This window comes from Myotis daubentonii, chromosome 9, assembly GCF_963259705.1.
Source record: "Myotis daubentonii chromosome 9, mMyoDau2.1, whole genome shotgun sequence".
NCBI lineage: Eukaryota > Metazoa > Chordata > Mammalia > Chiroptera > Vespertilionidae > Myotis > Myotis daubentonii.
This window is the reverse complement of record NC_081848.1, coordinates 39,776,435-39,801,370: the sequence shown is the minus strand read 5'-3', so window position 1 is coordinate 39,801,370 and position 24,936 is coordinate 39,776,435. Positions and strand designations below refer to the sequence as shown.

General features: G+C 38.9%; 1 protein-coding gene across 8 annotated transcripts in view; it reads left to right on the top strand.

Moving 5' to 3' along the window:
- EMSY (EMSY transcriptional repressor, BRCA2 interacting) overlaps positions 1-23,510 on the top strand; it is an 85,749-nt gene extending 62,239 nt beyond the window's left edge. For 5 of the 8 annotated variants that reach the window (XM_059708390.1, XM_059708391.1, XM_059708387.1 and 2 more), the window contains 8 exons: positions 817-1,012; positions 8,073-8,237; positions 9,968-10,123; positions 11,145-11,186; positions 14,295-14,446; positions 16,424-16,987; positions 17,946-18,446; positions 21,896-23,510. In XM_059708390.1, coding sequence (XP_059564373.1) covers positions 817-1,012; positions 8,073-8,237; positions 9,968-10,123; positions 11,145-11,186; positions 14,295-14,446; positions 16,424-16,987; positions 17,946-18,446; positions 21,896-22,090 — 1,971 coding nt within the window. In that variant the 3' untranslated portion in view covers positions 22,091-23,510. The remainder of the gene's footprint in view (positions 1-816; positions 1,013-8,072; positions 8,238-9,967; positions 10,124-11,144; positions 11,187-14,294; positions 14,447-16,423; positions 16,988-17,945; positions 18,447-21,895) is intronic. The other 3 variants (XM_059708393.1, XM_059708388.1, XM_059708392.1) reach the window with 2 other exon arrangements.
- The last annotated feature ends 1,426 nt before the right edge of the window (positions 23,511-24,936 follow it).

Here is a 24,936-nt window from a genome sequence, read left to right as displayed (position 1 = left end):
AATTCTTAGAAATGGGTTACTTAATAGAGTCTGAAAAGGTTTAAAATCTTATATGTGGAAGAAATAAAAAATAAATGTGGTGAGTTAACATTATTCCATGTACCCAATTGAAGTCAACTCCAAGAGTCCAAATTTTGAAGTAAAATGGTTCACTTTGAAAAGCTTTCTTCATTTCACTTGCTTTGGTATCTGTGGTTTTCACCTTTGCTAAGAGCTGACCTACCACATATTCCATATTGCTTCTGATAGTTGACTACATCATTGTTCCTCGGGGGATTTTTTCAAAGATGATTTCGGCCCCAAGCAAGTTTACTTTGTATACATGTGTCAGGAATTTCATTTGGTTACTAATGATAGAAAAACCAAAGAACAGTGACTTAAACAAATTAAGGTTTTATTTTTACTATGTTAATTAATGTTCAGACTGGTGAAATCTGGAACTGTTATTGTGACACAAAAATTCCACTGGGAATCTAGGCTTTTTGTATCTTTCTTGTGACTCATTTCTACTATATAGCCTAGATTGTAAAATGACTCCTGAATACATCATAGGCAAGGAAAAAGAGGGGCAGATGCTCTTGTCAGAATCATGGCTGTTATATGGCATGTACCACTTAAAACGTTTTATGTAGCTTGACTATAATTTGCTCATAGATTGAATTAGTCTTTGATGAACAATGTTGTGCCCAAAACATAGTAAACGTACCGAATGCTGTTTTGTACACCAAAGAAATATTATTGTTCATGACATAGAAGTTTAACATTTTAAATAGTGCTCTAAAATTTGAACTTGGTATATTTCTGCTTTTCTCCTAGGTTCTTATTAAACCCAAACCAGTGACATTTCAAGCCACAGTTGTTAGTGAACAAACAAGGCAGCTGGTCACAGAAACATTACAGCAAGCATCCAGGGTGGCAGAGGCCAGTAATTCTTCTATTCAGGAGGGAAAAGAAGAACCACAAAGTTATACAGATAGTTCCTCTTCTACAGAGTCCTCCCAAAGTTCCCAAGGTGAGATTCATTTTATATAATTACTGCTGACAATAGTGCCCTAGTTCCAGAATAGTTGCATCTAGAAATTTTAAATAAATATGGTTTGATTTGTCACTTCTTTTGATTTTATTTTCTTTTGTTTGATATGTAATTAGTGAGCTGAAGTTTTGTTTTTGGTAAGGCCTACCATTCTTTACTGCATGGCATATGTTCATCAAATAATTGGTAAACTTAGGATAATGATTTTGACAGGTAGATATTACAAACTGCTTAGAGCTATGATTCCTCCCTCCTGTTTTCTTTGGGTAGGTAGAAGTATGCAAGAAAGTGAATATACCTTTTGAAATGGTTGTTGCCGAATCTTGAGAAAGAGACAAGGTGGCCAGAGGTAGGCTACAAGTGGGCTGTAAGTAGGCTATCATGCATTGCAGTTTGCATGGGACAAGTCCTAGTTTATGTCTGTTCTAGCATTATTATTAATAGCATTCCCTTTCATTCTCAAAGGTATCCCAGTTTAGATAATGATTATATGACTCTCCTAATTATAAGGAAGGGGCTATGAAGCCATAATTCATAGTAGGGAAGATTTTTGTTTTCAGTGCTGTTTTAATTATGTTCTTTTAGGAAGTCACTTGAAAGATCATGATCATAATCTTTGAGACCTTCTACAAATCTAATACTCAGTTACCTTAAATCACTCTTACTGTCAGGTAGTATGTTATGCCCATGCTTATGCACTCTGATGGATCTGAGCAAAGCTGTTTATATTCCCTCGGTCATTCCTAGTCACTCTATTTCTCTCCCTGCCTTCCCATTATCCTTTCTGGAGTGCTTTGTTAGCACTTTTCTAATATAGATTCTTCATATTGTGCAAACACTTCATTATTTGTTAGTTTATAGTATGTACTAAGCATTATGCTAGACCCTAGAAAGGCTGAGTAAAATATAGTTCTTGCTTGTTAGGAGCTTAAACTCTAGAGTAGGGGATTAAAAGAGATTAAATGTACAACTTCAGTATAAGAATTTTATTAGTAACAAAATGTTATTACTAATAAAAATACCAAATGCTGAAAGTTCATACTCCAGTGAGGAGCAGATGAGAAAGCCTCATGAAGAAGTAGCATTTGAAATGGTCTTTGAAAACTCATCAATTCAAAGTAAATAAAAAAGTCGATTTTAACAAATGAACACTATGTCACTCATTTTATAAAATACATAAAATATTTAGCTTATGCATTGGTTCTAAAAGGGGGACATGAATATATATATTCTATATAATAAAAGTGTAATATGCTAAGTGTCTGATCTATTGGTCGACCTCAACCAGTTGCTATGGCATGCACTGACCACCAGGGGGCAGATGCTCCAACTGGTAGGTTAGCTTGCTGCTGGGGTTTGGCCGATTGGGACTGGGCGAGAGGGCTGGACATGCCCTGGAGCCGTCCCACAGTCCCTCCCTGGCCGGCCAACCTCCTGTGGTCCCTCCCCAGCTGGCTAACCCCCACGGGCCCTGATGGGAACTGGGTGAGCTGGCCCCAGTCGGCCCCATCTCTGGTCAGGCCGGGGGGGGGGATGGGACCCCACTTGTGCAGAAATTTGTGCACTGGGTCTCTAGAGCAGTGATTCTCAACCTTCTGGCCCTTTAAATACAGTTCCTCATGTTGTGACCCAACCATAAAATTTTTTTCGTTGCTACTTCATAACTGTAATGTTGCTACTGTTATGAATCATAATGTAAATATCTGATATGCAGGATGGTCTTAGGCGACCCCTGTGAAAGGGTCGTTCGACCGCCAAAGGGGTCGTGACCCACAGGTTGAGAACCGCTGCTCTAGAGTGTGTGTGTGTGTGTGAGATTATATATATACTAGTAGCCCTGCGCACAAAACCATGCGCAAGTAGCTTGCTGCTGCTTGCCTCAGCTGGCCGCCTGGCCCACTGCCGCTTGTAGCTCTCTGCCGCTCATAGCTCGCTGCCCCGCCCTCCTGCTGTTGGTCGTTACATGTCACAGCATAACGACCATTTGCATATTACTTCCTTATTATATAGGATAATCTCAGATTATCTTTTAAAATTGTTCTTATTTTCCTAAGGGAGCCCTAAATCAATCAGGACTTTCCAAACATGTCACTTCATTAGTGAGTCTTCAGTTGTCATTCTAAGAATGGTGCAAGAGTTTGGCTATTTCTAGATGTGATTGAGTATAAGGTTTTTCTGCTCTGATTTATTATAATATAAGCATCATCATCTGTTTTTATTATTAGTTTTCTTTCATTTTGTATTTTAAAAAATATTCTGTAATACAGACATACTTTATACTTCAAGACTAAGCGTATCTAATGTAATTGAATATGAAGCCAGTTTTTATAATCTGCATTTACCCTTCTTCCCATATCCTTGTATAGCTCTTTAGTACATACTCACAAAGACAAGGTGTTGGGAATATATATGCTGTGATTTAAAGAGAAAGGGATAGCCCTAACTGGTTTGGCGCAGTGGATAGAGCATCGGCCTGCGGACTGAAAGGTCCCCGGTTCGATTCTGGTCAAGGGCATGTACCTTGGTTGCGGGCACATCCCCAGTGGGAGGTGTGCAGGAGGCAGCTGATCAATGTTTCTCTCTCATCAATGTTTCTAACTCTCTATCCCTCTCCTTCCTCTCTGTAAAAAATGAATAAAATATATTTTTAAAAAAATAAAAATAAAAAATAAAGAGAAAGGGATAAACGATTGAGTCAGTCTAAAATTGTGCTGTTTTGAGTATTTGAGTGTTATAACTGCTAGGAATCTAAGCACTACTTAGATGTCCATTTTTCTTTTATATTGCTTTTGTGGTTTTTAGCGCCACCTCCTCCCCACCCTGCAAATAGCAACATTTTTTAATGTAATTTAAGATAGGAGAAAGTAGCAGGAAGAGTAAAAAGAAATCCTATGTATACTCTTTATCTAGATTCACCACTAGTTTACATTTTGCCCTGTTAGCTTTGTTGTTGCTTCTCTAACTAAACCCCTCCACCTCCCCCCCCATTTGAGAACAAGTTATAGATATCATGTCCTTTACCCCTAAATACTTACATTTGTAGGTTCATATTTCTTAAGGGTTAGTCTATTCATAACTAAAATGCAGTTATCAAAATCAAGAAATTTAAAGCTATGATTTTATAATCTATAATCCATTCAAATGTCATCAATTGTCTAATAATATTCTTTATACTTTTTTCTTCAGTCCACAATCTAATTCAAGACTGCATTGCATTTAGTTGCATTTAATTATCATGGCTCTTCATTTTCCTTTAACTTTAGTCAATCCTTCAGCCTTTCTTTGTGTTTCTTGATCTTGACATTTTTGAAGAGTATAGAGCAGTTACTTTGTAGAATATTCTTCTGTTGTTTTGTCTGATGTTTGCTCTTGATTAAATTCAGCAAGAATTCCACAGATATGGTATTGTGTCCTTAGTTTTATCTCATTAGTAGGCACATGATGTTAGTTTGTCCCTATATTGATGTTAATTTAGTGTTGATCACTTGGCTGAGGTGATATCTTTCCCATTTGTGAGGAGATACTTTGAAACTATATAAATATTATGTTCCTCGTTAAACATTTATCTTCTAGTTTTAGCATCCATTGATGATTTTCTAAAGTTCATTATTTGTATATTTGATAGTTGGCATTCTACTGTAAAAATAAATCAACCTTTTTTTGATTTCAGATGTTTTTCTGATGATTTGTCTGACACAAGTCCTGGAAATAAGGATATTTCTTATGCCAGGGGAATTTTTTTATTCTACTTATAGTTTCTAACTTTTCCCATTATCTCTCCCACCCCCAAGGAGGTGAGGAATAAATCAAAGTTAAGCAAAGCATACTTACTGCATAACTTTTCAGAGCTGTTATGTGCTAATATGAGGAGTGCAGTATATAATGTAAAATGCTCCCCAACTTTTTTGACCATGGGACCCTTTTTTTGTAGAACATCTTGAGAAATTAATGTTCTCTGGAACATTTTGAGTGATGCTGTCTAGACAATTAAATACTATGAAGGCCTTAGGCTTTATGACAATACTTCAGAGGGAAGGTACATGTTACATCGTAAAAGGGATGTAGACATCTTGGGTTTAGTTTAGAAGAGATGGTTTAGTTGGGTAAGGCATCTGGGAATCATTTTATATGAGGAATGGTTAGTGAAGACAGACCATTTATCATGGAGAAGAGATGATGAAGATTGAGCTGGGTTGGGGGAGCATGGAGATATCATCAGTTATCTTGAGGAAGAGGAAAAAGAATAGGTCTGTGTAGATACATGGGTGGAAACTAGAACCATTGGGTAGAAGTAACAGAAAAACCTGCTTCCACTCCATTAAAGAAAATTTTCTAATTGTTATATTGTGCAGAGTTGGGAAGGAAACTGTTTTAGAAAGTAGTGAGTTCTCGACTGGCGGTGGTACTTTGTGAAGATTATAGCATACAATTGCTGAGAGCATTAAATGAACTTTTAAATCTTTTCTGGCTGACAGGTCTTATATTATGAAAATGTGATATAGGCATTTTATAGTAAAGACATAGAGACATTCTTTCATAGAGATGTCTGAGTCTGCCTTTGGATACAGTGTGTATCTCTAGTACAAAACATGTGGTAGTTATTTAATAAATACTTGCTAAGTAATTTGTCGGGAAAGATATCTGAGGGTTAGCAGGCCACCATCTTCAAGAGATATAGGGTCATTTAAAAAAATAGCCTTCCCAAAGAAAACAAAATCAACATACAATAGATCTGGAATTTTTAATTACCATTTAAAAACTGTATTCCTCCCCTATACCCCACACCCCTCCAAAAAAAAAAAAATAACAACAATACTGGGTAGAATATGTACAACACCAGGGATGCATAATTTCCATTAAACCTTCAAAAAATTCTACAAGATGGATGCACATCACATAATCAAATGGTACTATGAAATCAGATTGCTGGTTCCTCAGTCATTACTTTCTGACCCCAGCATCAGACTTGATAGGCAGTAGATTTATCAGACTAAACATAAGCCAAAGGTAGAGAGGAAAATCACTCAAGAAATGGTCTTCACATCGAGGTTCACTCTCTCATTCTGTCATAGATGTTGGGGTTGTTTCGGTAATACTTTGTGATGGTCAGCTACTCTTTCTGAGTATGGACAGAGAGTGAGCAATCTCCCCAGTCTCTATGGGATGATGTTATTTGTGATGATGTCCCTGATAGGTGTTCCCATGTGGAAATTTGTGTTCCTTTTCTAGTCTCTACCATATCCCTCTACAAATGAAGTCCTTGCTTTCTTCTAGGTAATCGATGTATATGGAGTGGAGTTGCCAAGTCATTCTTTGCCTATAGGTCCTCTCATCCAACCAAGGGGTACTTATATCATCAATGGAATTTTTTAAATTTGAGAACTTAGGTTATATAAAAAGAATGATTCCCTAATATAATTCCCTTAAGTTTAAGTTCTATATATCTACTTAGAATGAGTAAAGAAAAATGGTTATATGCTTCACATAGCATTTGGTATTCCGGGATAGTATCCTTTAATTTCCTAGATTTTGAAGGAAGTTTAATGGAAGTTATACATCCTTCATATACCTTATGTCCTACCCATTTGTGTGTGTGTGTGTGTGTGTGTGTGTGTGTGTGTGTGTGTGTATAATAACTTATTAATGTTAATTAAAAATTCCAGAGAAGACTATTGGTTTATTTTTAGCTCTCTCTTTTTTTTAAGAGTTGTTTCCCCTGCCCCAACCTTTTGGGACAAATTTGTGGATTTCAAAAATATAATATTCATAGAAGGTCAAACTTATGTTGCATTTATTCTTGTTTGGGGAACTACATGAATTCTTTTTATTATTCTGTGATGCTTTCACTGACCATTCCAATTCAAAGCAGACTTTTTCTTTCTATGTATTCATCTTATTTGCCCTAATCATTTGGTTTTACCCCAAAATACAAAGCTGTATGTATATCTTTATTTTATGTCTCTTTCATTATATAATCCAAACTTGGGAGTAGGGATCATGCCTTTATATATCTTGCATAATTTTCTGTGTGGTGTTTTGGACAAAGGAGTTTAGGAACTTAACAGTAGTCTAGTCCAATTTGCTTATTCTGTAGATAGAAAACTCATAAATAGTTTGTTGCTCGATTTGATGCACATTTAGTATTTACATGCATACCAGTATAGCATGAATATAATAAACCTTGAATTAGGGTGTAATTTCATTTGAAACTAACAAAAAGTCTTAGAATGGAGGACTTTCAGGCCACCACTACCACAATAATATTTCTGTTGCCCTTCATAGTTTACAGAGCTCTTTTACATATATGATTTTGTTATATCCTCAGATCCTCAGAAATTCTGTGAGGTAGAGAGGTGATTTTATTGTTGCCATAATTAAATAATGATACTAAGACCCAAAGAACCAACTTGCTAATAATTGATAGAGCTGAGGCTGTAACCTAAGACTTTGAATTCCAAGTGTTGTATGTGTCCTATTATATCAGGTTGCTTCTAGATTATCTATCCAGTTCTGTTGTTAGTGGACAAGATTTCCTTTCAATAAATCAGTCATTCAATAAGTGTTGACTGAATGCTGAGGTTGTAATACAGAGCACATTTTCAGCTGCATTTGGGAAAATAAGACTCCTATAGCATTTGTTCTTACACAAATATATACCCACTTACACAAGTACTCACCTATTTATTATAACAGTTATCACATTGAATTGTAACTTGTCTTTTTTACATGTCTGTCTCCCCAACCAGATTGTGTGCTTCTTGAGAATCCTCTGATTATTCTGTGAGCTCCTTTGTATCCTCAATGCCAAATATAGACTCTGGCACATAGGTGCCTAGTTTGTTCAGTTAATGAATGAATAATTCTGTGAATACAGACATGAAAGACATTTGCCCTCTGGGGACTTACAAGTCTTCTTGGGGAGATAAAGCATGAAGTTTACAATAAATACAAAGATTTTTAAAAAGCAAATTGTTTTTTTTTTTTTTTTAAGAGAAACTTTGTTTATAGGGTTTGTTTTTTTTTAACTAATATAAAACAGATTCCCAGCCTGTAGTTCATGTAATTGCTTCCCGGCGTCAGGATTGGTCAGAACATGAGATTGCAATGGAGACTAGCCCCACCATAATTTATCAGGATGTATCCAGTGAATCACAATCAGCTACTTCAACAATCAAAGCTCTGTTAGAACTCCAACAGACAACAGGTATGAACTCACATGCTCAATTGAATGAAGCATGTTTTCTCTAGAGATGGGTTGTGCTAAACTACTACCACTGTTCTATTTTCTTTGTTATTTGAGCACATTTCCCCCCTCTGGACTTGTCTATAATCATTGGTGCAGTCTTCTTACTTATCAGTTCATTAAGATGTGCACAGGAGCACTGAAGGATAGATATAGTCAGTAGGAAGGTAATAAAAAATGGCAGAGCTTTCTTCTCTGTCAACTGACTTAAGTGGACAATCCTGTTGCTCTCGTCACCAGAAAGGAGTAGGTCTGTTACTTCTAAGTGGAAAGATAGATACAGGACACCAGCTCTATTCAAAAATAGTAGGCAGATTGAAGGGCCCGTCATCCTCCTTGATATTGGTGGGACAGTTTTATGTTCATAAAACACCATTAATGGCCCTTCCTAGCATTCTGATTTGTTTTAATTTTATCTTCATATTTCTTTATATAATTTACTTACTTGAACTTCCATGCAAAACTATCCTCACAAGATTCTGTCAGTATTTCTAGTTACTAAATATCTTCAACGAACTAGGCAAAACCTGTGTTATAAATACTGACCTCTCTATTATAATAGGTCAGAGATTGTCAGAGTATTTAAGGGACCTTAGCAGTGATCTCATCCAACCCTTTCATTTTATGGATAAGTAAACTGAAACTAGAGAGGTTACCCAGTAGGTTAGTGGCAGAGTGATATTCAATGTCTTGATTCCTAGTTCAATGTCCTCTCTACTTATAGAGCGACTTCTGTATTCTTTTGGCTTTGTTTTGCTTTCTTTGTTTAAATGATTATCTTGATTTTGTCACATTATATGCTTTGTGCGAATAATCTGAATGATCATTCAGTGGACTTGATTATTGGTTACTGCTCTTTGTTGTGACATCCACTCTACACTACCCCAAGAATACTAGTATTTAATGTAAGTCTTTGGTTAACATTTTAAAATATTGATATTATTTTTAGCCTTAGTCATTTCCTCAGCTCCTTGTTTTTTACATACTCAGCCATTTTCATTAATGCCTTATAAGAAGGTAGAAACTGAATGAGTAGATTCTGTGGAAAAAGTGATAAGATAGAAAAATAAATCTGTCCACAGAAACCATTCCTGATTCTAGACTATTCCAGAAGAGTTTTTTTGTTTTTTTGTTTTTTTTTCAGGAACACAGAAGCCATTTTTTCTAATGTTGAAAATTTTTATTTTTTAAAAGTCATTAAAAATACTATAATATTTCTTTAGAGATTACCTTAAAATTTTAATAGAACAAATTAAACTGATCACTGAGTTGTGTAATTCAGGGTAGATGTGCCTGAGTGGAAATCATGCTATGTACTGCTTATTCACCCTTTGTTTTCAGGTTGGTGAACTCAAGGATACCAGGGACTCCCTTGAAGAAGGGTAAAGAAAATGTTGGAAGGGAAATGTGTATAAGGGAAACAGAACCAGTTGTCTGGCCTAATGATATTGGGGGGGGATTTTACTCTGATTGCATTTGAGTCCTTTTTGCTAGGCTTTTGGGTATGATTGCACAAGTTGTGGACTCTATACCCTTGCATAGCAGTCTGATTTTTCCTTTTCAACTCATTGTCTCCTTAGTCACTGCCAGTGTGGCACCCCAGAGGTCTGGTTCGTTATTCCCATGGACAACTCTGGTTTGGGTACTTGTTTGTAATAAAAGTTAACTTTTCCCTTGACTTTTTTATGCAGTAAAGGAAAAATTGGAATCTAAACCAAGACAACCTACTATTGACTTGAGTCAAATGGCAGTGCCTATTCAGATGACCCAGGAAAAGAGACATTCTCCGGAGAGTCCATCAATTGCTGTAGTAGAGTCAGAACTCGTTGCTGAATACATCACTACAGGTAGGTGTCCTTTTAAAAAGTAGTATTAAGGTAGGAGAGCTACCTTTCTGCATTTCATAGGGTGGTTATTTGGGGGAGAATATATTTTTTACATTTCCAGATCTTTTTCAGTTTGCTCTGAGAGCAAATTCACTTTGTCCTTGGGATTACTCTCTTATGACTAGGGGTTGGGGAGAGGCGGGTAATAGGTTGCTACAGTTTGCGAGTAATATAAAACTGCAAGTTGGCCATAAATAATATCTGTGACTATAGGGTAACACTTTTAGAGAGAGGATAAATATTTTTTTATCTAGAGATAAACATTTTTTATGCATCCGAACTTTTTAATTTTGGAGGCGGGGGAGAGATGGATCAAGGGAGAAAGAAGGTAGAAAATCCAATCCTTTTTTAATGTAAAGGAAAAAAATGTGGAAATTTTTAAGTTATTATAAATACTTATGAGTTCTGGTGGAAAGTGAATTAGGTATTTGTTTAAAATACAGCCTGGAAGCAAAATACTAATGAGATTTTTGGATGTTGTATATAGAAAATGGAGCAGGAAGGATAATAGATTCTTTCAGATGCTGGTGAAACCACACCTGGAATACTGCTTTCTGTTTTGGACACTTCATTACCTTGAGATTTGAAATAGTTCAGAGAGTAGTAATGTGAATAATTCAGGGTTAGGAGAGAGGACTTATGAGGCACTATGTAAAGAACACCTGTCTTAAGTATTCCTTAGCAGTGATTAAAAGAGAACATAAAGTTAAAAATATTTGAAGGATCTAAATACTGAAGCAGAGAGGGAATTCTTTGGCTTCATTTTAGAAGATATCAAGACTAATGGGTTAAAATTGCCAAATGGAAAATCCATTTAAAGATTATGGAAAGCCATCTAGCATTTACTTCAGAGATATTTAGCAGAAAGCTAAATAAAGCAGAGGGCAATATGTTAGGGAATCAGTATTGCCCTCGGTATAGATTAGATTATCATAAATAGATGAAAAGACCTATGATTTCTTCCCATACTTATCCTTTTCAGAATGCAGTGATGAGGGGACAGAGGTTGCTTTTCCCCTTCTAGGTGAGTGGTGTGCATCCATTTGTTGTATAACCAAAGGTAAAAGATGATTGTTTGGGGGAGAACCACTTCAATGTATACGCTCTACTCTGATCTGGTAGAGGAAAGGAAAGTTCCAATCAGTGAAAGAAAGGAAGAGAGATTTTCTTTTTGCAGAATAGTGGGATTTTTTCTCAGAAATAAACAATTTGATATTGGGGGGAAAAAGAGTTCTTTAAAGAAATAAGTGAGTTTATGGTATTTATTTGGCCCAGTTAAGCTGTTTTCCAATGTTCACCCTGTGGCCTCCTTCCAGATGTAGGCATACTGGTATGTACATACAGCAACAATAGAAAAATGCATTTTTGATTATAGATAGAAAGTATTGAAATAAAGCTTGTTTACATTTCACTGGATAGTTTTAAAGTTCTGTACTTATAACACATAAATGGCATTTTTACATTGATTTCTGTAGTGATCATCTTACACTTGGATACCCCACTGATGACTTTTCTAAGTATGAAACCACTACTACTTGAAATTGTAGATCAAGATATATGAGCATTAGCCCTCGCCAGTTTGGCTCAGTGGATAGAGCATCAGCCTGCAGACTGAAGGGTCCCAGGTTTGATTCCAGTCAAAGGCACATGCCCAGGTTGCGGGCTTGATCCCCAGTAGGGGGCATTCAGAAGGCAGCTGATCAATGAGTCCCTCTCATCATTGATGTTTCTATCTCTCCCTCTCCTTTCCTCTCTGAAATCAATAAAAATATACTTAAAAATATATATATATATGAGCATTAGAATCATGGATTATGGAGTTTTCATATTCTCAAATTCTTAGCTTATTTTCTAGAATTCTTTACTCTGTTCCTGATTCAGAAAGTTGGTTTCTCAGTAAATATAAGCATTTTTAAAGCTGTGTAGAATAAGAAGCAGTGAATGTTTGTACTGTTTAAAATGTTGAAATTCAGGCTGTTAAAATATGATCGATTGGCATCAATATAGATAGTTCACTACATGGGATCTTTGTAGCAAAAAAAAAAAGTGGGGTTATTTCAATGTATACTCTTATTTGGGTCAGATGAGCTAAGAGAAGATGTATTATTTTGTTAACTTTATATTTTAGTACTTAACAACTTAAGGAATGTTTTCAATCCATTACTTCATTTGGTCCCCTTCTAGGTAGAAACAAATTATTATTATCCCATTAAAAAACAAAAATCAAACAAACCAACAAAATCTCTTAAGTTTTAGAGGTTAAATAAAGTTTATATAACCTCTTCAATTTCCCATAGCTGGTTGTTGGCAGCATGGGGCAGAATCCAGGTGTGACTCTTAGTGATGACACTCTCTGCAGTATCATCTTGACCTCTTGCAGCTTTAGGAACTGTAAGGCTATCTAATCTAATAAAAGAAAAACATGCAAATTGACTGTACCTTCGCTATGTCCCAAGCCACACCCACCAGCCAATTAGAGCAAATTAACCCAACCAAGATGGCGGCCGGCAGCCACGGAGCTGGAGCAAGCAGGAGGCTTGGTTGCCCCGGCGATGGAGGAAGCCAAGCTTCCCACCTGCCCTGGCCAGCTGTGGCCTCCGTTAAAGGCAACAAAGTTTCAATTATAGAAGATAAATCCCAGACACCTGCTTCTAGCCAGCCTCCACTGGGAGCTTGGGTAGCTGGGGGCTGTGGCCAGCCTGCAAACAGCCATCAGCCCCTCACCCAGGCTGGCCAGGCACCCCAGCAAGGACCCCCTCCCTGAAAGGGCTGTGGCCAGCCTGCAAACAGCCATCAGTCCCTCACCCAGGCTGGCCACACCCTCATGGGGTGAGGGTCCCCGCTGGAGGGCTTGGCAGCCTGCAAACAGCCATCAGCCACTCACCCAGACTGGCCAGGCACCCCAGTGGGACTCCCACCCTGATCTGGGACACCCTTCAGGGCAAACCAGCCAGCCCCCACCCATGCACCAGGCATATAATAAAAGGGTAATATGTAAATAGACCCTAACAGCAGAACAACTGGAAATGACTGGTCACTATGACACACACTGACCACCGGGGGGCAGATGCTCAATGCAGGAGCTGCCCCCTGGTGGTCAGTGCGCTCCCACGGGGGGAGCTCTGCTCAGCCACAAGCCAGGCTGATGGTTGCCAGCACAGCAGTGATGGCGGGAGCCTCTCCCGCCTCCTCCGCAGTGATAAGGATGTCCGACTGCAGCTTAGGCCTGGTCCCCGCTGGCAAGTGGACATCCTCTGAGGGCTCCTGGGCTGCCAGAGGGATGTCTGATTGCCAGCTTAGGCCCGATCCCCCAGGGAGCGGGCCTAAGCCAGCAGGTGGACATCCCCCAAGGGGTCCCAGACTGCAAGAGGGCACAGGCCGGGTTGAGGGACCCCCTCACTCCCAGTGCACAAATTTTTGTTAGTCTATATAATAAAAGCCTAAGTGACCACTGCAGCAGAACAACCAGAAAGACTGCTATGATGCGCATTGACCACCAGGGGGCAGACACTCAACACAGGAGCTTCCCCCTGGTCATCAGTGTGCTCCCCCAGGGGGAGCATCACTCATCAGAAGCCAGGTTCACGGCTGGCTAGTGCAGCAGCGGTGGTGGGAGCCTCTCCCTCCTCCTCCGCAACGCTAAGGAGCAGCAAGCCAAGCGGTGGTGGGCAGTAAGGAACGAAGGGTCCCGGACTGCGAGAGGGTGCAGGATGGGCTGAGGGGATCCCCCGCCCCCTGCACAATTTTCGTACACTGGGCCTCTAGTATAAACATAAAGGAGTAGATGCTTCTGGTTTTTGTTCCATTTGGATTTGGCGTCAAGAGATTAAATAAACTTGTATTGTCTTTTGATCCCTAAAGAAATTAATCTGGGATTCCATTACAGAAACTGGTTATTATTTTATTTAGTGGGATAAAGATCACTGGAGAAAGTGAGTACAACTCATAGGAGGGTGTGACTTTCTCAGAGTCACACAGCTCATAGATGGGCAGACTCTGGTCTTCTACCTCCTAGTTCACAGTATCACACTTTCTCTGTGAGGCAGTATCACATATATTTGTTTAAAATGACTACTAGCTACATATGCTGTAGTGATTTCTGGAGAAATATCATCACCTCCTCTATTTTCAGTCAGCCATCGCTCCCAGCCCCAACAGCCCTCCCAGCCCCAGCGGACACTACTCCAGCATGTGGCTCAGTCACAGACTGCAACACAGACTTCAGTGGTGGTGAAGTCCATTCCAGCATCTTCCCCAGGAGCAATTACCCACATTATGCAGCAGGTTGTACCTCTTCTTTTTCTTCCTACCTTCTGTAACAGCATTTTGCCTGAAATGAGGTTCAGTTTCATCTTCTCTTGTAAGAGGAGAAATAACTGAATCAGAGAGTGTTTGTGTACTTCTTTCATCTGTGAGGAGTGAATAGAGGAAATGAATTGAAAGTCTTAACAGAAAGTAACTAAAAAATAATATTCTTGGATTTTCTGTGAACTCTTACTATTTTGAAAGGGTGGGGCTATCTAGATGAATTTATGACATCAAAATTGGCCGCTGCTTCTGTGATTTTTATTGTTATGAAAGAATTTATCACTGAGGTAAGTTTCAAATGAAACCAAAGTTGGCTTGTTTCGGTTTTTGTTACTAAGGTTGTTTTGTTTTTTTCTTATTTGTTTTACTTTTTGCTTTTATAATGAGTCCTCATGGAAACATTATGAATAAGTAGGTAAATAAATATTTGACTTTTTAAAATTATTATATATGACCAATGAAGAAGGAAAAGATTCAACAGGGAGAATGAATTAATTAAAACAGAAAATCTGGTACCAAGGATAATGGGAGAAAGAAAAACATGTTGATAAGTTGATTTTTTTTTTTGTCAAGATACTGTGCTTTGAGCTTTAAATGCACTAACTTGTTTAATTCTATGATCCTGTAAGATGGGTATATTATCCCTCTTACAAATGAGGAAACTCATGCTCACAGAAGTTAAGTAACTTATCCTAGGTGGCAGAGCCAGGATTTAAACTCAAAGTAGCCTGCCTTTATTATAAAGTGATATCATAGATATCACATATACATATTTACATAAATCACCATCTCTCCACTACCGGTAGCAGTTGACCCTAATAGTAGGCAAACTACCTGAAAGGCAATGAAGAAAATGTTGAATTAAAAACCTGTATGTGTAAGTCGTTAAGAGATGGGGGGAGGGTTTTAATTGAATCTTATAGAGGTACAGCATATGACAGGATGGGATTGGTGTAACTGAGGGAAGTCAGATGGCCAGAGGTTTTGTTAGGTGTCAGATCTCCCTGAAGCCTGACCCTCTTCTGGCCAGTCCTGACATTGACCTTTCTCAAGACAGCCAGAGAGGTCAGACAGGCTGGCCCAAATCATGTCACTCAAGATCGATGTTCCTCCCAACACTATTAGAACCAACACCAGACAATCTCCCTTTCCACTGACAGAAGTGCTCTTGTCGTCGTCCCCCCCCCCACCCCCACCCCCTACCCCGCCTTCTCTCCAGGGAGCCGGGTCTGGGAAGCTGTTGCCTGGTGGGCCTAGAATCTGAGCAAAGGGATGAAGGAGGGCTAGTGCAGAGGGTGGTTTCCGCAGACCTTTGTGAAGTCCGATTAACCATCTCCACTCTGAGCAGAGAGGCCCTCTGTGGGGACAGGGATGGGCTTGTCCCTCAGGCAACAATTCTTACCTTCTGGACCCGCGGTCGCCAACCTTTCAGACCTCACGGACCACCAGTGTTCTGCGGACCACCGGTTGGCGACCGCTGTTCTGGACAGTGTTGGGCATGCACACGGCCAAAGTAGGCTTCTCTGAACCTTAGCTTTTCTCTGGATGCTTCATTGCTGGTTTGCTACATCTTTGTATGGTTAGCATCTCTGATCACCAGTCTTGAGAGCTGTTTCTTTAGACAGGCAGCCTTTTCTTCTTTTTCTGTGTTGGGCTGTGCTTGCAGAGCAACCTTATTCTTCTTACCTATAAGTTCGGGCCCTCAAACTTTTCCTATAGAAGTGAGTAGACTAGTTTTGACAGTACTTAATGTCTGAGAGTTAAAATTACCGGAGTCTCAATGTAAAGCCCCCTTTAGATTTGGAAATCTTGAGGTTTCTTGGTCTTTTTAGGCTCTTCCCTCTGATAATTTTTGCATGAATCTCATAACCAAGTCTTTTCCAGTTGGAGGAAAAATGTAGCATTATAGGTGTTTTTCTTATTTCATTCTTACTTTGTGCCTTTTTTACTTAGGCATTAAGCAGCCACACTGCTTTTACCAAACACAGCGAGGAACTTGGAACTGAGGAGGGCGAGGTTGAAGAGATGGACACTTTAGACCCTCAGACAGGTCTGTTTTATCGATCTGCCCTGACTCAGTCACAGTCCGCTAAACAGCAGAAACTTAGCCAGCCCCAGCTGGAACAGACTCAGCTGCAAGTGAAAACTCTGCAGTGCTTCCAGACTAAACAGAAGCAGACCATCCACCTGCAGGCAGACCAGCTCCAGCACAAACTCCCGCAAATGCCCCAGCTTTCCATCAGGCATCAAAAACTCACCCCTCTCCAGCAAGAACAAGCACAGCCCAAGCCAGATGTACAGCACACACAGCATCCTATCGTGGCCAAAGACAGGCAGCTTCCTACCTTAATGGCACAGCCCCCGCAAACTGTAGTACAGGTGCTTGCCGTGAAAACCACACAGCAGCTCCCTAAACTGCAGCAGGCTCCGAACCAACCAAAAATCTACGTGCAACCCCAAACCCCCCAGAGCCAAATGGCGCTCCCAGCCTCGTCAGAGAAACAGCCGGCAAGCCAGGTAACGGAATATTGATAGCATGCAAAGTTAAACTTCTCTGTTCACGGAAAAAATGAAACCATCACGACCCTATCCTGATTAGCAGTGCTTTCTCCTGGCAAGAGGAAACTCGAAAGCCTCGTTATGCTGGAGTTAGTTTACCCCGTCAGAAGGTTGGCATTAGGGAAGAAGTGCACATCATTAATATAGGAAGGGGGAAAAGCATAGCACTCAGAAGTTGATTTTCCAGGCATTTTTTAATGAAATCACTTCAGCATTGATCAACAGTGCATAGAAGCGATATCCCTAAATTATTTCTATATTTTTAGGTATAAAATATTTATTTCCATGCCTGTAAACTCTTATTTCTGTGGCAGTAATGCGAAGTAAACTACAGTCTTTTAAGGCACTTCATTGAACATCTTCCTTTGTAGTTTACATGATCACCATCTAGTTAATAAATTATCTCCTAGATTTATCTTCTAGATTGCAGAGAAATTATTTGTGGATAGTTGAAAGAAAAGCTATTTTCGGGAAAGTCATTGGCTATGGAGTGATGTGTGTATGTGTAAATTATAAATACATAAATATATAGAATATGTTTGTGTAAATGTATTTTGAAGCAAAAGATTTTTTGAAACATTATTTTAAACAGCCGAAGATTATATAAAATAATTTGAGACAGGTTGAAGGTATACTGTGTGGGAATATGAATCCCCATGGAAAACAAGACTGCTGTGACTTTTTTCCCCCTTAATTTGTATGAACTTTGGCTGGCTGAACTTTTGACCCCTCTTTCCCTAGATTCCTTCCAAGTAGCCAGTTTCTTTCCTACCAGCCCTCTTATTGAAACACCACGCTTCAAAATGTCTTCCTAGTATATACCGCACAAATGTTTCTTTTGCCATATTGTCTGGGGTGTTTGGTAGATTTTCAAAGAGATGTAGCTGTAACACACACAACCCCAATTTGTTTTCAGGTGGAGCAGCCAATTATAACCCAAGGATCCTCTGTTACAAAGATAACTTTTGAGGGGCGCCAGCCACCCACAGTTACAAAGATAACTGGTGGCAGTTCTGTGCCTAAGCTGACATCACCAGTTACAAGCATATCTCCCATTCAGACCTCTGAGAAGACAGCAGTGTCAGACATTTTGAAAATGTCTTTGATGGAAGCTCAGATTGATACAAATGTAGAGCATATGGTAGTGGATCCCCCAAAGAAGGCTCTTGCCACCAGTATGCTCCCTGGTGAAGCAGGATCATCATCCTCCACCCACGTGGTGGTGACAGGGATGGCAAATTGCACTCCCCAGCAACAGAAGTGTAGAGAGTCCTGTTCAAGTCCATCTGCTGCTGGCCCTCCCCTAACAACAAGGAAAATCGATGCAGCAGGAATGCCTACAACAGGCCAGTTCATGCATATTCAGAATGTAGGCCAACAGAAAGCTGAAGAGAGCCCAGCAGAAATTATCATCCAGGTAAGAATTGGAAAGAACATGAGAACTCTTGGGCATCTTGGGGGGGGGGGGGGGCGCGCGGGGCGGTTTGGTGGGTTTTGGGATGTCATAGGAAAAGTCAAACCAATATGGAGAAAAGGCAGATTACCTTGAGATGGTGATTGACAAATTTGGTTTAATACTTATTCAAATATACAATTTTATACTTATTTTTTGGAAGTGAATCCCAGAAAATTGATGGACATTGTCACACAGCACACCTTAGAGACAGTCATGGGTCCTGAGCCTATATGTCAGCTTGATTTAGGCAAGTCGCACTTCCCAGTGTTAAATTCAATAGGTCACCCTTGAAGATTGGCAACTTCCTAGGGTCAATTTTGGGCTCCCTAATCTTTGCTCAAACTCTCCTGGGATATAATTGGATTGTACTTCTATTTCAAGTACACTTTAGGGATCCTTTCCTTGGAAAAACATAGTTTTTGAACTTGACCCAAATTTATGGTTTTTAGGATAATAAAAATTTAATTAGCCCTTGCCAGTTTGGCTCAGTGGACAGAGCATCGGCCTGCAGACTGAAGGGGCCTAGGTTCAATTCTGGTCAAGGGCATGTACCTTGGTTGCGGACACATCCCCAGTAGGGAGTGTGCAGGAGGTAGCTGATCGATGTTTCTCTCTCATCGATGTTTCTACCTCTCTATCCCTCTCCCTTCCTCTCTGTAAAAAAATCAATAAAAATATATTTTTAAAAATTTAACTAACTGAAATGTCTGGAGAAACAAGAAAATTTTCTCAGTAATTTAACTTTATATCTAACTTGGGATTAACCTCAAAGCTTTGCTTTTTATTTCAATCATTATAATAGAAAAATCTTATTATGATTACTGTCCTGTCTTGGTAAGTACAAGCTAGTGAACAAAAATCTCACATTCTCTTCATTCTAAACTCATCTTTCATCATGCATAATAGATCAAGATTTAGTTCAGACTAGTCCTTAGAAGTTGTGTTTTATTCCCTTTCCCCTTGCAGAGTACCAGGCTGTTTGACAGTTGTCATTTTTTGATGAACTGATACTTGTCTCAGAAGGTATCAGAGCAACAATTTTAGTTAATTGAGAATTTTTAGATTTATGAAATGTGAATAGTCTAGGATTTTACCATAGATTCACACTTGGCAGTTCCTGTGGTAAAGTTCCTTTTCCATGATGCCAAGCTCTGAGAGAATGCAAATTAACCAATATTAATCCAAATCCTCCTATATAATAAAAGGCTAATATGCAAATCTACCAAACAGTGAAACTACCAGTCGCTATGATGCTCACTGACCACCAGGGGTCAGACACTCAACACAGAAGCTGCCCCCTAGTGGTCAGTGCACTCCCACAGGCGGAGCGCTGCTCAGCCAGAAGCCAGGCTCATGGCTCACGAGCACAGAGGCAGTGGTGGGAGCCTCTCCCACCTCCGCGACAATGCTAAGGATATCCAACTGACGGCTTAGGCCCGCACCCCTGGGGAGCAGGCCTAAGCCATCAGTTGGACATCCCCCGAGGGCTTCCAGACTGTGAGAGGGTGTAGGACGGGCTAAAGGACACCCCCCCCCCCAGTGCATGAATTTCATGCACCAGGCCTCTAGTACAATATAATTAAGTATGGGGGAAATGCTTAAAGGCAAATAGAACTGGCCATTGAATTATTTAAATAATTTGTTTCTCCCCCTATTAAAAACAAATGTTAGTGAATTAAATAATCTTTGACAAAGGGATTTGTTGTTTTCCTCTGAAGAGGTGTAGTAAAAAATGAATGGTTTCCAGGCTTTGCCATTCACTGTGTGACTTTGGGCAAGGCTACTTACTTAACCTCACTGTACCTTAGTCTATTCATCAGTAAAGCAGGAATAAGGTGCGCCTACTTTACATGATTGATGTAAGGATTACATAAAATTGAGTACCTGGCTCACAGTGATTGCCCAATAAATTGTAGCTAATACTATTTTTACTAAAATTTACTTTGGCTCCTGGGGGGGTAAATTGGTATACTCACTAAATTGAAAATAATTTTGGATAGCTTAATTGGAAATTATTTTCTGCACTTTCTGAACAGGGATGAAAATGCAATATATTGCATGTATCAGGATAATAGCTATTTAATAGTTTCTCTTAAGAATACTCAGCTAACTTTTAGCATGTACCATGTGCTAGATTGCTATGTTAAAGGGAAGAGCAGCATAGGGATTAAGAATCAAGCTTTTGGAGTCAGAAATACCTAGATTTGAATCTCACCTGTACTCCTTATCAGCATTTTGGTTTTGAGCAACAAAGTTAATCTCTGTACCTCAGTTTTATCATCTATAAAATGGAAACAATGACATTTGCCTCACAGTGTTGTTTTGGGGATTAGGTCAGAAGATGTATATAAAGCAACTGGTCAAGTGTCTGAGAGATTCAATAAAAATAGCTCATGTTATTATAATTATCATTAATACATTGCTAGAACATTTTCAGATCTTATTAGTTATACTTAGCTTTGACCTGAAGTACATACTGATTTTGCTGATTCAGAAAAATACCTATGGGGATGAGTGAAGGAAGTCTGCAGAAGTGCTTTGATAGTAAATGCTTTGAATAAAAAGCATGATTCTTTGTAGACAGAGGTAATGTATAGTTCGTTTACTCATTTGTTCATTCATTTGTTTGTTCATTCATTCCACATGTATTATTTAACTCTATGTTCCAGGCACTGTGCTAGGTGCTGAGATTAGAGTAGTAAACAAGATAGACTATATCTACTCTCCTGAAAGAGTCTATATATATGGAATTCGTAGAATTTTAAAACTGTAAGGATCTTTAGAATATATCTTCTTCAACTATCTTATTTTACACAAAAGCAAACTAAAGCTCAAGGAAGTGAAGTGACTTTTTCAGAGGTCCATAGTTAGAGCCAAAGCTGAACAAAAATCCTGGTTTCCTGACTCTGAGACTTTTTCACAAGGATTAGCTATGTGAGAGGGGATGGGGAGAAGGGCGGGGGGGGGGGGGGACAAACAAAAAATTTGACTACATACACATTTAAAATGTGCTTAATGATCAAATGAAAATGTCCTTCAAAGTCTGTCTCTTGAATAGGCATAGCTTTCACCTCCCTTGTTAGAAGAGGAACCATCAAGGAGTAGAAAGATTACTTTGAGTTTAATAGGACGTGACTTTGAATCCTGACATTAACCCTGACCAACTGTGTGACTCTGATTAAGTCACTGACCCTCTTAGTTTCCTCATTTGTAAAATGGGAATAGTGTTTTCCTTTAGTGTTATTATGGGGATTTAGTAGAATATCATGTGAAAGTACCTAGCACAGTGTCTAGCGTGTAGTAATTGTCTAATAAATGTCAGATTCCTTTTTCCTTCTTTAGGGTTGTTGGAGAATCTTTCTGTTACCTTTTCTTACCATAAAGCTTCTCTCCTGTGTCTTCTCTTCCAGGCCATTCCCCAGTATGCTATTCCCTGTCACTCCAGCTCCAATGTGGTAGTAGAGCCCAGCGGGCTCCTTGAGCTAAACAACTTCACCAGTCAGCAGTTGGATGAGGACGAAACAGCAATGGAGCAGGACATAGACAGTAGCACAGAGGATGGAACTGAGCCCAGTCCCTCTCAGAGTTCTGCTGAACGATCCTAGTGTTTTGGACACAGGAGTGCACTTTAAAACCTACTTGGTTACCAAGTGTCCAGGGAAGCCCTTGTATTTTGATGTGTAAAGACAGCACTTTGCCCATGCTTAGACTGGACATCCTGCAGCAGCGGTGTTTCAACAAGAATTGCTGCAGGAGAAGCATTTTAAAGCAAAATAAAACAGGGAATGTACTTTTAAAAAAGTGAAAAGAAAGAAAAAAGGAAAAAAAAAGAAGAAAAAGAAAAAGTGATGCACATCTACAGGGCAGGAGACCTGATATTCTTCCTCTGTTGGACCGTGGCTGATGGAAAAGTTTGCCTTGCAGTGGAAAGAGACTTTTTCTGTGAATGTTCCTCAGCTGGTTTCTACTGAGCAAAACACCATCAAAAAAGGAGAATGTGAATAGTTTGTACTTTGAAACAGTGTGTCAGGAACAGTTTTTCCCCCCTTTAATCTTGTATATTTTTGCAAATCCCTGGAAGGGTTGAATTAACCAATTCAACATTTTACATTTGCTCAGATCATAGTTTTTAAAATAACTAGAAAAATACTGGCATTAAAGAGTCCTTGTTGGATGATGAAAAATCAGATCCCTAACCAGTGGGAAGTGCTTTTTTTGGTGGTTTGTACATTCTCACCAATTGTATGCTAATTTATTGTGTTGTTGTTCCTTTGTGCTCCAGGCCAGCACACTTGCCTTCTATTTATTTAAATGTAAACATTTTAAAGCAGACTATATTCCTTCTGACAAATTTCCTGTAAACCAGGATTGCCTACATTTCCACCTCCCCCCTCCCCACTTTAAGAAAACTTATAAGAAAATGTTTCATTGTGAAGCAGAGGAAAAAGAAACATTTTCTGACCCAAAGGAAATGTTCAGTTATGTTCAGGAAAACAAATTATTCATATGTTGCTATCTTTACATTGAAATTGCACATTCATGTTGGACTGAGACTTTGAAAAATCTTTTACATACTTTTGTTTAACCCCCTTTGAAATGTATAAAAGGTTCATTTACAGTTCTAAATGTAATGTTTTTAAGCATTCTACCTTTTTAGGACATAGTTTGTTTAAGCAATATGTTTGGGTCTTGTGACCACTGTCATAAGTAGAGTGAGGGGTAAGAGGGTGGGAGGATAAGGCAGTTTTGACAAGTTGTGGCAAAGGAAATTATACTTTTCATTTTTAAGAAATGTAAATAGAAATGTTTTTAACGGTTTTATATAGATTTCACTATAAGTGTTTTAAGACTGACAAATGTTGAACTGTATATACATATATCAGCATAACTGCCCAATTTTTGGTGCTGAAGTACTGTAAGTAGAATTCATCAACAGTCTCCTAATTTTTGCATCTATATCTGGAAAGAAAAACTGTGATACTGTAGTTAATAAATTCCCACTAGAGTGACATGATTTAAACACAAGCATTCATAAGATGCACTGATCTTTGGTAGTTGTCATTATTTCTGTTAAGTGATGATGACCTACCCATAGATGGAGCTGTTGGATGTTATTTTATTGTACAAATTCATGTTTAAAAGACTTTGTGACTGTTTATAGTTAAGTAATTTTTTTAACCTCTCGGGTCATAGACTTCTTTGAAAATCTGATTACACTATGAACTCTCTCACCAAAAAGATACACATGCCAATATACATGTTAGATTTTGCATATAATTTTAGGGGTTTATAGGCCCCTCATTATATCCTGTATTCCAGGTTAAGCCCTCTCTTATGGTCACTTCATTACTTGCAGGTGTAAGTTTTTATAAAATAAAATATCTTTTAAATATTTGTGGATCAGGTAACAAGAGCAAACTTGAATAAAATTATTGCGTTCTTCTATATATATTCTGGCAGCATAGCATACCTATCTCCCTTTGAGAATTTAACCTTAATGTGTTTCAGCAACTGGAATGGCAAATGAAACTTCCATAGTCTACATTTTTTAAAAATTAGTGCACAATTAACAAATTCTCAAATGAGAGTTTTAAAATTGTTTTATCTTAAAGGTGTTAATTTCAAGGGCAACATTAATTCTTTTATTTAAAAAAATATCAATTAAGCATCTAATGTGTGCCAGGTACTATTCTAAGCCACCAGGGATACTATACTGAATAAACAGAAAATTCTACCCTCATGGAGTTTATAAACAGGACTTCCTGCTGATGAAGTGAATGTGAGTGCTAAAGGAAGGAGGAAACAAGAAACAGGTTTCTTGATTAAGTGGATGGTGACACTATATGTGGATCTGCAGGCGTTCTTTCATTTTTATTTTTTAAAATTTATTTTTATTGATTTCAGAGAGGAAGGGAGAGGGAAAGAGAGAAATATCAATGAGAATCATTGATTGGCTGCCTCCTGCACACCCCCTGCTGGAGACTGAGCCCGGAACTAAGTGCTGTGATGGAGAAATTTGCAGTGCCATGATAGAAATGGGAGATTGGAGAGTTTCCCTCCGGATGGAATGCCTAAACTGTGATCTGAAGGAAGAGGTTTTAACTAGGCAATGTGGGGGCTGGGAGAGACACTTGTCCAGGCATATGGACAGCAGGTACAAAAGCCCTGTGGTGGGAGGAGAACTTTGAATAAGCTAGTGTGGCAGCAGCATGGAGAGTAAACCAGTGTGGTGGGAGCAGAAAGTACAGGCTGAATTATATGGATCCTGTGGGTTATGATAAAGGGTTGGGTCTTTATTCTAAGAACAATGAAACATCATTGAAAAGTTTTCAGGCAGTGGAGTTTGCAAAATGAATTAACATAGTTACAAATTGTTTGGAGTTCCGTTGGTTTGTTTGACATATCTTGTTGATGCCAGCCTCAACTCCTTTTGTCCTTTTCTCAAACATCT